Source organism: Didymosphaeria variabile, assembly GCF_027946475.1.
Source record: "Didymosphaeria variabile strain IMI 356815 chromosome Unknown scaffold_6, whole genome shotgun sequence".
Taxonomy (NCBI): Eukaryota; Fungi; Ascomycota; class Dothideomycetes; order Pleosporales; family Didymosphaeriaceae; genus Didymosphaeria; species Didymosphaeria variabile.
The window spans coordinates 2,104,870-2,118,017 of record NW_026611625.1 but is presented as its reverse complement, the minus strand read 5'-3'; the positions used below and the strand labels follow the sequence as shown (position 1 = coordinate 2,118,017).

General features: G+C 55.9%; 5 protein-coding genes across 5 annotated transcripts; 3 read left to right on the top strand and 2 right to left on the bottom strand.

The window, feature by feature from the left end:
• Window positions 1-22: 22 nt before the first annotated feature.
• N0V89_008611 (uncharacterized protein) lies at window positions 23-1,613 on the bottom strand (the record flags this gene model as incomplete). The annotated part of the gene is made up of 2 exons (XM_056217364.1): window positions 23-1,117; window positions 1,170-1,613. 2 exons carry the CDS (start codon window positions 1,611-1,613, stop codon window positions 23-25), a joined length of 1,539 nt encoding a protein of 512 aa, XP_056068920.1.
• Window positions 1,614-2,613: 1,000 nt separating this feature from the next.
• N0V89_008610 (uncharacterized protein) lies at window positions 2,614-3,752 on the top strand (the record flags this gene model as incomplete). The annotated part of the gene is made up of 2 exons (XM_056217363.1): window positions 2,614-2,854; window positions 3,088-3,752. 2 exons carry the CDS (start codon window positions 2,614-2,616, stop codon window positions 3,750-3,752), a joined length of 906 nt encoding a protein of 301 aa, XP_056068919.1.
• Window positions 3,753-4,512: 760 nt separating this feature from the next.
• On the bottom strand, window positions 4,513-6,013 carry NAG2 (N-acetyl-glucosamine-6-phosphate deacetylase; the record flags this gene model as incomplete). The annotated part of the gene is made up of 2 exons (XM_056217362.1): window positions 4,513-5,415; window positions 5,615-6,013. 2 exons carry the CDS (start codon window positions 6,011-6,013, stop codon window positions 4,513-4,515), a joined length of 1,302 nt encoding a protein of 433 aa, XP_056068918.1.
• A 523-nt stretch (window positions 6,014-6,536) lies between these two features.
• Window positions 6,537-9,572, top strand: N0V89_008608 (uncharacterized protein; the record flags this gene model as incomplete). Its single annotated transcript, XM_056217361.1, has 5 exons — window positions 6,537-6,586; window positions 6,660-6,666; window positions 6,721-6,832; window positions 6,890-9,405; window positions 9,459-9,572. The coding sequence occupies 5 exons, from the start codon at window positions 6,537-6,539 to the stop codon at window positions 9,570-9,572; spliced, it is 2,799 nt and encodes a 932-aa protein (XP_056068917.1).
• A 907-nt stretch (window positions 9,573-10,479) lies between these two features.
• Window positions 10,480-12,130, top strand: N0V89_008607 (uncharacterized protein; the record flags this gene model as incomplete). The annotated part of the gene is made up of 2 exons (XM_056217360.1): window positions 10,480-10,628; window positions 10,678-12,130. The coding sequence occupies 2 exons, from the start codon at window positions 10,480-10,482 to the stop codon at window positions 12,128-12,130; spliced, it is 1,602 nt and encodes a 533-aa protein (XP_056068916.1).
• Window positions 12,131-13,148: the final 1,018 nt, after the last annotated feature.

Genomic DNA, 13,148 nt, shown 5'->3' with positions numbered 1-13,148 from the left:
CCAATACCGCCCCACGTGTCGTCTACAATTTGGCTTTTTCAGAGTAATTCGCTGCAGCCTTCTCCTTGGGACCGATCAGCGGGTCATATACCTTCCGGCCCAGGGTGTCTTCTGGGACGGTGGTCGTGTGTGCACTCAGGCTGCGCGCATCGACAAGCGTAGGGTTCAAATCTGCTACCTTTGACGCTCCGATGAGTCGCATGTTCATCTCCATTTCGTCCTTGAGCAATTGCATCGCGCGATCTACACCGGGCAGACCATATGCTGACATGGCATAGAGGAATGGCCGACCGATACCGACGCCGGTTGCGCCCAAGCAGAGCGCCTTTACGATGTCAGATGCTCGTCGAATACCGCCGTCGATAAACACTTCAATCTTATCTTGCATGCCACGCTCACGAAGCGCGGGCATCACTTCAGCCAGAATCTCTACGCCAGAAGGCGCAGTGTCTAGCTGGCGACCTCCGTGGTTGGATAGGACGACACCCTGAACACCAGCCTCAACAGCCTTGATAACATCTTCGACGCGCTGAACGCCCTTCAGGATTATGGGCATCTTTGTAATCGACTGAAACCAGGGGATGTCCTTCCAGCTGAGGCTCGGGTCAATAAAAGACGAAATGGCCCGAGCGGCACCCTGGCTGCGGTCCACATCGTTGCCGCCGGTGGACTGCACATTCGAGCCAACATCCTGGAACTTTGTGCGCATGTCCTTTTCTCGCCGGCCGAGCTGCGGTGCATCTACGGTGATGAAGAGACCTTTGCAGCCGCGCTTCTCGGCATGCTGTACGATGCGCTTGGTCACCTCGCGGTCCTTATTCACATAAAGCTGTAGCCATTGCACCTGGCCGTCTTCGGCGGCGTCTACAATCTCATCGAATGAGCACGATGCTAGTGTAGGAATCATTTGAATGACGTTGTGCTTCTTTGCGCCTCGCGTGAGGAGGACCTCGCCTTCGGGGTTTCCTAGCTTGCCGAGTGCGGTCGCGGTAACGTAGAAGGGCATGTCGGTTTTGGAACCGAGCATGATTGTAGAAGTGTCAATGTTCTCTACGTCTACGAGGATGCGCGGTCGGAACCATATCTTGTGGAAGGCGCTGTGGTTCTCACGCATAGTCTGTGGCCTCAGGGTTAGTGTCTTGCTGTTGACGGTGCTGGCAACGACTCACAATCTCGTCGTCGGCACCACTCGAGTAGTATGCCCAAGCTGTCTTCTTCATGACGCGCCGCGCGACGTGCTCAAAATCCATCAGGTTGTAGCATTGTTCAAGAATAGGCATGGTCTCGATGCGCTTCTGCCTCTCTTCTTCGTCCGGATCATACTCCTTCTCTTCCTGCTCGACCGTCTTCATGTCGACCTCGCCCAGGTGGTGCTTCTGGTCGAGGTACTTGTCGAGGGTGTCCGGCGGGTGGATGGGATCGAATTCCTCGGTGGCATCCTTGCCGGCATACTTTAATATGATCTTGGACCCGCCCGGATGCTCTGGCAGGAATTCGGTCACATCGTATGCGCGTCCATGAACAATGACCCAGCACGAGTCCTTCGAATTGTGCTCGGCCACCTGCTCGCCGGTGAGTTTGTTCTTCTGCGTGTCGTTGCTGTCGTGGTTCATGGTCGACAATCAATGTGATAGGGATGGAGGAGAAAAGCAGATGGCTTGACTATAGATGTATTCGCAAGCGGTGACACACTAAAGGATGGACCAGGATTATGACGGCGAGAGGTTCCTGGGATTCCTGGGATTCCTCGGCACATCTCCCCCCGCAGCATCGGAAGACGCTGCCCAGCCTGGGCCAGAGCCAGGCCAAAGCCAGCAACCCGGCTTGTGCTTGGATAATACGCTGGCCCCATTGGGTGGCGGAAGCGAGGCCGCGGAAGTGGACATCATGTGACTGGTGGTGGTGGGAGCGTGGGAGCGTTGGAGCGTTGGCCATTCACCATCAGGTCACGACCGAGGAGACTCGCTATCCAAGGTGCCCCGAGTCACCCCGGGGCCATGTACGAGAGTGTCAATGTTTAGGAAGCTTCTGGCCCACGTCGAGGCAACAGGCCCGGTCGTTGGGAGGCACAGCGCCCGTCACCTCGTACGATTGCGGGGAGATGCAGGGCCATTGGCGACGGGTGCGGGTGCTGGTGCTGGTGCTGCCGCGCGTTTCTCATGCCATGGCCGATGCATCGCGCTCTCGCCCTCGCAACATTGCCCTCACCTTCACTGCAATTGTCTCCATCACGACCATGGTCAGCTATTGCCGGCGCACATCAGTCACATGGCGCCCAGCCGAGCACTGACCCATCCGCCGCTCGCGCCCAAACACCGTCGCAGCTATGTCACTCGTTGACACGCTGAGTCGCCCATATCCATACCTACGTCAAACCCCGTGAGACCTGCCACCGCCGCCCTCAGACACCAGCAAACACGCGCCATGCTGCCAGAAGTCGCGCCGCAATCGAAGTCGTCCTCTGCTGTCCTTCGCTCCCACATTGTTACCTAGCTGCCTACAGCCTGCACCTCCAAGCTCCAACGCCGGGCCTCGGTCGCCGCACTGTTTTGTCCGCCGACACTGCGCATGTAAAATACTTTCTGCGGACCAGCATAGTGCCAGTCGCAGGCCATGGCAAACAGCCTCGAGGCCAAGATTGTGGTGCTCGGGAGCCAGGGCGTGGGCAAGACGTCGCTGGTGCACCGTTACGTCAAAAATGCCTTCACACCGCCCACGACCCAGTCCACCATAGGCGCCTCTTTCGTGACGAAGAAGGTCGTCGATATCGACACCTCCACAACTGTGCGCCTCCAGATTTGGGACACGGCGGGACAGGAGCGGTTCCGGTCCATTTCGAAACTATACTACAGAGGTACGTAGGTAGCACACATCGCACTCGACATGCACAACAGAGCGCATTCAGCACTTGTTGTTTCCCTCCCCATACCTCGCTTGTACTGTTGCGCATCCGGTCTTCTCCTTTTGGTTCGAACCTGAGCCAAGTGGGGAGCTTGGGCTTGGGCTCCCAGTGCTGCCTCACCATGGCCTGAGCTTCGTCGCCCTCGAAACGAGGAGTCCGCATCGTGCTAACTCGAGCATTTCCAGGCGCAAATGCGGGAGTCTTGTGCTATGACATCACTGATCCCTCGTCGTTCGAGGAAATGGGCCGCTGGCTGAAAGAGCTTAAGCAGAACCTGGGCGACGATATAATTCTGCACATCGTAGGCACAAAGTCCGACATCGTCGCGGAAGATCCTTCGAAGCGCCAGGTCCCGTTCGAACGCTGTATTGCTTACGTCGCTGAACACTTGTATCCAAACCACGTCACACCAGGCCACACCGCTCCCGCAGCATGGCACAACGGGGGCATGGCATCACCTCAGAGCAACCGTTCGAGCGGAATCTGGGGCCAAGAGGTCGGATGGGACTGCTGCCATGAAATCAGCGCCAAGGACGGAGAGGGTGTGGACGAGGTGTTCCGAGTCATCACCAGGAAGCTGGTCGAACAACAGCAGAAGAAATTCCAACAGGAGCAGGAAATGTTTGCACTGGCCGGCGTCACACCCGGCGCAAATGGAAACGGCAACATGAACGACTACTTTAACTATCCTGGCAGCGGCAGCGGCAGTTTTCGCGTCGGAGTGGGCGACAAGAGACGCAGTTGGATGGGCTTCCCAACAACGCCGAACATCGGAGGCGAGCCGCAGCAGCAATGGTTGGAGGGCGATAACGAGAGGATCCGCAAAACCAAGGGAGGAAGGTGTTGTTGACGCATCCCTCAGCCTTGCGGTAAAGCACACCGCGCCCCATAAGCAAGACTTGAAAGGAAAAATCCGCAGCGCCATCCATATCCGTTTGATCCTATTCAAGATACCACCAGCCGCTTTTTCGATACCCCTTTGATAAAATCGAGCAGGTTCCTATTCTCCTGCGCGCCTCAGTCTGCTCTCACTCCGGGCTTGAGGCGTCGGAGTACGCCGATCAGTATTCCAACATGCCTGAGTGGCTGGTCGAGGAATATGTCTCTTCCAGGTGATACTGGAACATGCCATGCTCGAGTGGACCGGCGCCTCTGAGGCCGGCTAGTTAGTGCTGGGTGTGTTAGAACGCGACATGGTCTCATACTTTGGTTTTGCATTTCCAAGAGCGTTGTATGCATAAGTTGTAGCATAGCGGTGTTGTTTTATTTTCCTTTTGTTTTGGTAAGATGAAGATTCCACTGGCACATGTTTGATACCAGGAATGCATTCTGCACTCTCCGCATGGCCGATTTTGTCACATAATCGCCCAACCCTTGAGTCTAAGAGAACGCGTGGTTTTACTATAGGCGACCCAGTGTGAATCGGTTATGCAACAGTGTTCACCGGGGTATCAGATTGTTCTATAGTTCTATACGAGAGCCTCGCGTATCTTTAAGGCTCAGTCTAGTAAGAGCACACATTGCAAAATCGATCATCCTTCTATATGCTGTCACTTCAACGAAAGAGTTTCCCCACAACGTACCCAACATCAATGTCCCAGCCGGCATTCCTACCTGTCGTGAACCTTAACTCCAAACTTCCAGACTTGATCTACCACCACCCGCTTATCGTCCCCCACCGCGCCCTCCAGTACGTCTAACACCACCAGGTCAGCATCCGTGCCCTCCTGCAGCGATCCTTTCACGCCCTCTAAGCCCAACATCCTCGCCGGTGTCTCTGTCACCGCTTTCAGCGCCATAGGAACACTTGCCCCTGTCCAATTCATGAAATTGGTCACGCAGTCAATCAGTTCGATGCTGCTCCCAGCAATCTTGCCGTTCTCCTCGAGCGTGAGGAGCGCACCGTCCTTTACGATGCGCGACCCGTTGGTCCAGTCATACACGCCATCAGGCATACCAGCCAGGCGCATGGCGTCTGTGACAAGAATCAATCCCTCGGGGTGTGCGTTGTACGCGATCTTGATCGAGGTCGGATGAATGTGGATGCCGTCTGCTATAATACCAAAGTAAGGCTTGGAGATCGAGGATGAGGCTGTACCTAGGAGCCCAAAAATGCCTGGGTTGCGGTGATGCAAGGGCTTCATTGCATTGAAGAGATGTGTGATTGATCTTGCGCCGGCTTTGATACCAAGTTTCGCTTCTTCATAGGTGGCTTCTGAGTGCCCAATCGAGGCGACAATGCCTAGGGAGGCGAGTGACTGGATGGCAGAGAGAGCGCCGGGGAGCTCGGGTGCAATCGTAACAAGCTTGATTGGTGTTGCTTGCGTGAGATTGGAGGGGCCATAACAAATGGCCAGAGAGGCGATGCCGTCCTGGGGGATCTGCAAGACGGATGCGTTGTGGATGCCGTTCTTGGTTGGTGACATGAAAGGACCTTCGCAATGAGCGCCGAGGGATTCAGAGCCAAGGATCGGGTCTCGAGTTGATCCCGAGGGGCCAAGGTAGGGGAGGGCCTGAATGTGTTAGTGGTACGTCGATGTCCACGATGTAGGCTGGGGCCGGCGATAAGGGCATGTAAGACACACATACAGGCCTAAAGGACTGAGTGGGTGAAGTCACAAGTTCATGCACTGTCTAGGCTGAAAAGGGGCCTGAGTGGAAAAGTGCCAGTACAGATATCTGCGCAGTGTGAGGAGTAATGAGATGAATTACCTGGTGATAGACCTCTGTCCGTTGAGAGGTCAGCGTCGGAAGGTAGGATGTTACACCTCCTCGGATGAGGTTTCGGTTCACCTGCTGCACCCCCTTACCGTAGGCTATGGAACCATCCTCTGGGATGACTGAGAAGTCGAAGCCGTAGGCTCCGTTTAGTTGTACATCGATGAGACCCGGCGACAGGATGCGCCCACCAAGATCGATGATGTCGTCCGGGGCGGTAAGGTGCCCATACAATATCTCTTGGCCATTCAAGATCTTCCCAGTCACCGAACTGACCCATAGGTCTTCTTGGACAAGGTCGGCGCCCTTGACCAGCAGACAATTGGTGAACTTGACGACGCCCGAGCGCCCAGTGACGGCGGCGGAACCCATGGCGCGCACAGCAGATGGCATGGTGCAGCTGCGGGTTGTGCAAGCACGGGCCACAGACGGGGAGGAGGAAACGAAGAAGATGAAGGGAAGGCAAAAGGTATCGATGCGGTTGAGACAAGCTCAACATCTCTCTCTCGCTCTTAACAGAATGCGCCATGACGCTGCCGGCGATAAGAGTGACCCAGCGCCTGCGCGTCACGTGAACGACCCGCGCAACGTTCCCGTTCGAGGGCGTTTGATTGAACGGCGGAGCTCCAGCGTTGCACGACGGGCGGCGACAGCAGACGCTCCAGGGCACCCGGCGGCGGTAGCATTGGAGGTGGCCCCGGTGGGCGTGGGTGAGGTGTGGTGCTCATGCGGGACGTGGCCCCAGCTCCAAGCGCCGCGGCTCCCATGGATAATGTAACCGTTACGCTCACACCTCTTGCCCCAGTGCCGACTTCGATTGTTAACCTTCCGCTGCGAGTCACGTTCGCGCCTCGCTCCGACCACTACAGATCCGGTCCGCGTCCTGACGCCTACGCGACGGCCTTTGTTCGTCGCCATGGCGGCTAAGCCCGAGAAGCTGGACCCCGTATGGGATGATCTCGATAGGTGCGCTGATGCTGCCTTTCTACCCCGGATTTTCTCCCATGGCAGGCTAGTCGCTAACCGGCCCGCGATGCAGGACCATGGTGCGCACGTCAACAAACAGAGGCAGTGTATCGAGCTAACAGCGCGTCGAAAAGGGCCAACTGTTCATGATGGGCTTCGACGGGACTTCCATCACGCCGCACATCAAGACGCTCATCGAGAAGCACCACCTGGGTTCGATATTGCTGACAGCAAAGAACCTCAAATGTACGAGACAGTGTTCCACACGACAACCGGGGCTACCGGTTCGCTAACGATGCGCAGCCGCAGAAGAGACCACCAAGCTGTGCTATGAGCTTCAAAGGATTGCCCACGATGCAGGCCATCCAGTGCCCCTGGCCATCGGCATTGACCAGGAGAACGGCGGCGTCAACAGTCTGTACGATGAGATCTATGTCCGCCAGTACCCTAGCAGCATGGGCATGGCAGCGGCAGGCTCGATTGAGCTCGCCTACGAGGTCGCAAAAGCCACTGCACAAGAGATATCCGCCTGTGGCATCAATTGGATCTTCGGCCCATGTCTCGATGTGCTCACAAATGCTCGAAACCAGCCGCTCGGTGTCAGAACAGCTGGCGACGACCCCCAGGAAGTATCCGCCTATGGCGTAGCCTTTATGAGAGGCTATAAAGATGCTGGCATTGTTACCCTAGGCAAGCATTTCCCGTCTTATGGTAACCTTGAATTTCTGGGTTCAACCTTGGACGTTCCAATCATCACCGAATCGCTGGAGCAATTGAGCCTCAGTGCGCTGATACCATTCCGAGAAGCTATTCAACAAGGCCTCGACTCTATGATGGTCGGCGGCTGTGCCATGTCGTCCGCCGGTCTCAACGCCATGCACGCCTGTTTGTCTGAACAGGTCGTTGACGACTTACTTCGTAAACAGATGAACTTCGACGGTGTCGTCGTGTCAGAATGCTTGGAGATGGATGCGCTCAGTCACAACATTGGTGTCGGCGGTGGCACCGTCATGGCTGTCAATGCCGGTTGTGATATTGTCCTGCTCTGTCGTTCCTTCTCGTTTCAACAAGAAGCACTCAAGGGGCTCAAGACAGGTATCGAAAACGCAATGATCTCCAAAGCGAGGGTATACCATTCGCTGCGCCGGGTGTTGAACATGAAGTCGAAATGCACATCTTGGGAGAAAGCACTGAATCCGCCCGGCATTGGTCTACTTGAGAACCTGCAACCGTCACATACTGCCTTGTCCACACGAGCGTATAACGGGTCTATCTCCGTGGTGCGGGACAAGAACCGACTCCTACCTCTCTCTAACATACTCGAGAATGAGGAAGAGCTTTTGCTGCTGACCCCTCTGGTCAAGCCGCTGGCTGCTTCTGCTGCCTCGCGACAACTTTCCGAATCCGCGAATACCAATTCACCAGAACCTGCTGCATGGGCGCAGAGCTCGTCTGTCATGAGCGGAGAAAGGGTTTTTCGAGAACTAGGAAGATCTCTGGCACGACAGCGCAATGGACGCGTTCTACACACGTCGTATACGTCAAATGGTGTGCGACCAGTCCACGAGAATCTCATCAATCGTGCAAGCGCCATTGTGATCATCACAGCGGATGCCAATCGGAACCTCTATCAAAATGGTTTCACAAAACACGTCTCGATGATCTGCAATATGCAATACACCACCGGCGGCGAGAAGCGTGAGAAGCCGTTGATCGTCGTCGCTGTCAGTTCGCCGTACGATTTTGCCATGGACTCCTCCATCGGGACGTACATATGCACCTACGACTTCACGGAAACTGCATTGAATTCTCTTGTCAAAGTACTGTATGGAGAGATTTCACCCACCGGAAATCTACCGGGAACGATCAGCAAGAGCCAGAAGTTGCATTCGTCGAGACAGCACTGGCTCGTCGAGATCTATAATGAAGAAAGAGACGCAAACGCCCTCGACAGCCTGATCACTGCAGTAATGGAAGGCACACCACCAAACCAACGTTCAGAACTCTCAAGCGCGACATCGAACTCGTTCATTCTACACGATAAGGAGGTAGAAGAGACTCATTTCGTCGTTCGCAATAGCAGCACCAGCGCGCTATACGGCTTTTGCTCCACCTACTTCTTCAAATCTACAGGTACCGGTGTCATAGGTGCTCTGTTTGTTGACCCCGGACGGAGGAAGCTGTCGATAGGTCATTCGCTCCACAACAGAGCTATTCGCACATTGCTGCAAAGAGATGGAATCAAACGATTTCAACTCGGCTCGCGCTTACCCAGCATCTTTCTTGGAATACCAACAGGCCACACTACGGAGCGCAAACGTCTGCGTTCTTGGTTCGCCAATCTCGGGTGGAACGCTGCACTGTCTCGGTCAGTATGCAACATGGTGGCACGCAATCTGCAGGCATGGTCTCCGCCAGAGGGTATGGCAAAGAGTCTAGCCAGTGCAGGCGCACAATTTGACATTGTCTATGGGTGGGATTATGCGAGTCCCATCTTGGATCACATCAAGACAAGTAATCGCCAAGGGCTTGCCGAAGTCTACAAGATTGCACTATCGGATCCTTCGGCGTGTGGCATCCTACGAGCGAAGCGGCCGGAAGACGGCGCTTTGGTGGGTACTGTCGTGCTTTACGACCACCGCTCGGCCTTGTACGAATTCATCCCACCTTTGAAAGACCTCAAAGAAGCCGCGGGAGGCATATCATCACCCGTCATCTCGCCTGGTGTAGGCGAATATTCGACATTGCTGCAGGGATTGGTTCTGCTCGGGATGCGGCAGATCAAGAAGTTAGGCGGCAACGCATGTTTGCTTGACTACGTAAGCAACCGTGGTGCACCATGCAGGTGCTTGTGTAAGCTGACGAGTGACAGATGGATGGCGATGGAAACTTTGACGGGTTCTCAGCGATGGGGTTTGAGGTATTGCACAACTTCGAGGAAGTCAGCTGCGACGCAGCGACATGGACGATGATACCTCCCTCTTGATCATGGCAGACGACGTGCGTAGTAGGGCCGACGTGTGCGTTGCACGATGTCTGTAGGGACATGCTCTGTGGGAGATGACGAGGTGTTTTGGATACCCGGGTGGGCGTTTGGGGGTTTTGTACACTAGCGCTTCCCGCGGAAACTTGGCAGCACAGGGCCGTCGAGCGATTCCGCAGAGCACATCCGTTGTCGTGCACGCTCGATGCGATTGGACGTGGTTGTTTTTGGACATTGCCGCTGGCAAGGTGCGCCGAAAGCACGGATTCGACTTTGCATGCTAACGGCGGGCGGCGCAGACGTTGGAATAGAGATGGCGTCGCCGGGGCGGGCCTGTGTGGACACCCCCCACGGCGGCCCCCCATGGTCGGAAGCTTGGGTGACGGCGACGGGCTGAGGACCAACGGCGGGCGCCTTTGTTCTCGAAGGCGCGTGGAAGCACGGCGGTCGAAGCATGCATGATGAGGACGGCCCGTTTGACTTAGCCAGGGCGCCCCGCCGTGCTAGACGTCCATGCATGTGATCTGTTCGGGCCCCAAGCCGCCAGTCGCACAGCTTCACGGCGACGGCACCAGCAGCAGGCCTGAGTATTGCTTCGTGCTCGTCGCTGTGAGCCACTGCCTATCGCATCGCCCCGGGGTCGTCGAGGTATCACGGGCTGAGTGAGCTGCACAAGTCCGCCCTCGCCAATCCCCAGCCTTCCTCGCATCCTCGCGTCCTCTCCTCCCCATCCGTGCAAGCAACCAGCAACCAGCATCCCGCATCCACCATCCACCATCCACGACCCACCGCGCCCGCCCGCCCGCCAGCCTGCCTGCCTGCCCCTTCGATCCATCCGCCGTCCCATGCGCATGCGCATGCGCGCCGCCCACGCACTGCGACCGCCGGGCCCACTGCCAGACGAGCAGCCATGGAGGGCTTCGACACCATTACCATGTCCTACTTGGCCGCGCCAATGTCACTCCAGAACGTAACCGCGCCCGACCACCTGCAGGCCCCCATGATGCCCATGGACCAGTTCGACCAGCGCTCTAATTATGACGCCGAGACCTTCGCCGGGTGAGCTGCTCGTCGCCATGAACCTCTCTCTGCTGACCTTTCTCCGCAGCAGCGAGGACGCCTTTGCACAGCACCACATCCAGCCGCCGCCGCGCCTGCAGCGCTTCCCGAGCGCCTACGACGACCCCTTCTCCGACGTGCTGAGCACCTACGACCAGCCGCTGCAGCCAGACCCCAACGGCCTGCCCGAGAGCCCCAGCATCGAGCGCGACAACAAGCTGCTCAGCTTCTCGCTCCCCAGCGTGCCCTACACCCTGCTCAACTATGTCGCCCAACGTGTCTCCATATCTATGTCTGCCCAGCTCCACGGCATGTTCTTCCTTGCCGAATCACCCTGGGCCTCAGCCGGTGATGTCGCCGCAGCCCCGACCGAGTTGACTTGTTACCGCCGCAACCTCTTCCAGATCACAGGCACTGTCACGCTACCTAGAAGCCTCCAATTCCTCTTGACCGATCAAGGGGACCAACTGCCCATCATCGGACAGGAGCTCACCATATCCGCGACAGAGTCGCTCGAGGGAAACCCAGTCAAGATAATATCGGTGCCGTGGAAAACCCCTGCGAGCACTGCTGCAGTCGTCGAGGATAAGACAGAGAAAGAGCCCCCTTCATTTCCACTCGATCTCAACAGTGGGCAAGACATGGACTCGGACTACGTCAATTTCCCAATCAGCTGGAAGAGACTGCAATTCAGAATTGCCACTGCGAATAATGGGCGGCGGAAGGAGCTACAACAGCATTTTGTCGTGAGGCTGAAGGTCGTGGCCATTCTTTCCAACGGTGCCAAGGTGCCGGTTTGTGAGGTGCACTCAGGTGCCGTTATCGTGCGCGGCCGCAGCCCGAGAAACTTTCAGTCCCGCAAAGACATGCCAATCAGTGGGACAGGTGGCTCTATCCGCAAAGCTCACGCTTCGCACCAGCCGAGCAGGACACCAACAGGTGATGCGCAGCAAACCAGCCACAGCAATAACAATGTGCAGACCACACCCGGTACGACCAAGGCGATGGACACGCTCCAGCTCCCGTTCGATTTTACCTCAAATGATCCTATCCTGTCGCCTGAGTTCAGCCTGGACTGGAAAGTGCCTGCTGCCCCGATGACTGCTATCCCACCAGATCCAACGCCCCCACCGATAACGCCCTATGCGCGGTCAACTCCAGATCTTTCTCGGAGTGGCGCACAGGCACAACACGCAGTCATGGCGCCAGTGTCCTTATCTTTGACTGATGACGAGCCGAAGAAATCTGCATCTCCGTCCGAGCATGCAAAGAAGCGTGGCACTCCTGCGCGACCGCCCTCCTTTTCTGTTGGCCTGATCAATAGTCCAGATGAAAGTGCAGATCTGTTGTACGAGTATTTCCCCCTCGGACTGGATGACTGGATGCCACCTGTCGATGCTGTCTACCGGCCACATGTTGTCCATCATACCAATCTCCCACCAGATCCGAAAGCGCTCGCGGTGAAGAGCAAGTCTAAACGATACTTTTCTGATGCTTGGTGATACAAAATCATAGTCCGATACCCCGTGCTTTGGCGTTTCATGGTCTGGATGAATTGCAAATGATTTACGACGGTGTTGAACGATCCTGTACGACTTGTCTTGGACGTTTGGATTATCGGTGGTAGCGCTGTTTGCGTAGACTCAACCGATGGATAGGAGGTCGGAACAGATCGCCCTGATAGTAGTTGAAGGATTCCGTGTCCAAATCCAACCCTTTCTGGAAGTCCTTGGACGTGAGGTATGAAAATATTTTCCATGTGGCAGCTGTGATGGGTTTCGATCCAGAACGACCTGACCGTACGCCTCGGAATCCACTAGCGCATCTGAGAACCGGCATATTGTGTTCCTATCGTTGTACCATTTCTCTGCTCCAGCGTTGAAGTTGCAGGATTCTCAACGACCCGACGGAAAAGCTAGCAGCGTCCGATTCGGCGGAAACGCGATTCGCGGGCTTCATGCCACGCGGTTCTTCAGGCCCTCATCAGGAAGAGATACGAGCACTGTGACCGCGTCCGTAAAGTAAAGACCTGGGGGAGTACCGCACATGGACTACGGAGAGAGTGCACCGGAAGAGCAAATGAAGGCTACATGTACACCTAGGTCTTTGAGAGGATTGCGTCTGCAAACAGCATTATATCCCAGTCTTAGTTCTGACTACGTATTGTTTTACATGTATTGTGACCACGTCTTGTCTCGCATTTGGCATCAAATGCATGGTGACTGGCAATGGCACCTCCATCTCCGCCAGAAGCAGCCCACAAAAGTATGGCGAATCATAGGCATGAGTTCGCGTGCGTGCACTCATTGCAACGTCCGAGTCTTACCACCTTCTGTTGACATGACAGCTCACCACGCCTCACCGTAAGCTCATCAGTCCACAGACGGTACGGTGGAGAAGTCGAGAATGACCCTGCATGGCAACTTCCGCGAGCGTCAGCATAAACCAATATAGTATGGAATGGAATGACCACGATGCAAGACCTGCCTCTGATCTATCAATAAAGCACCTTCCCTCCCC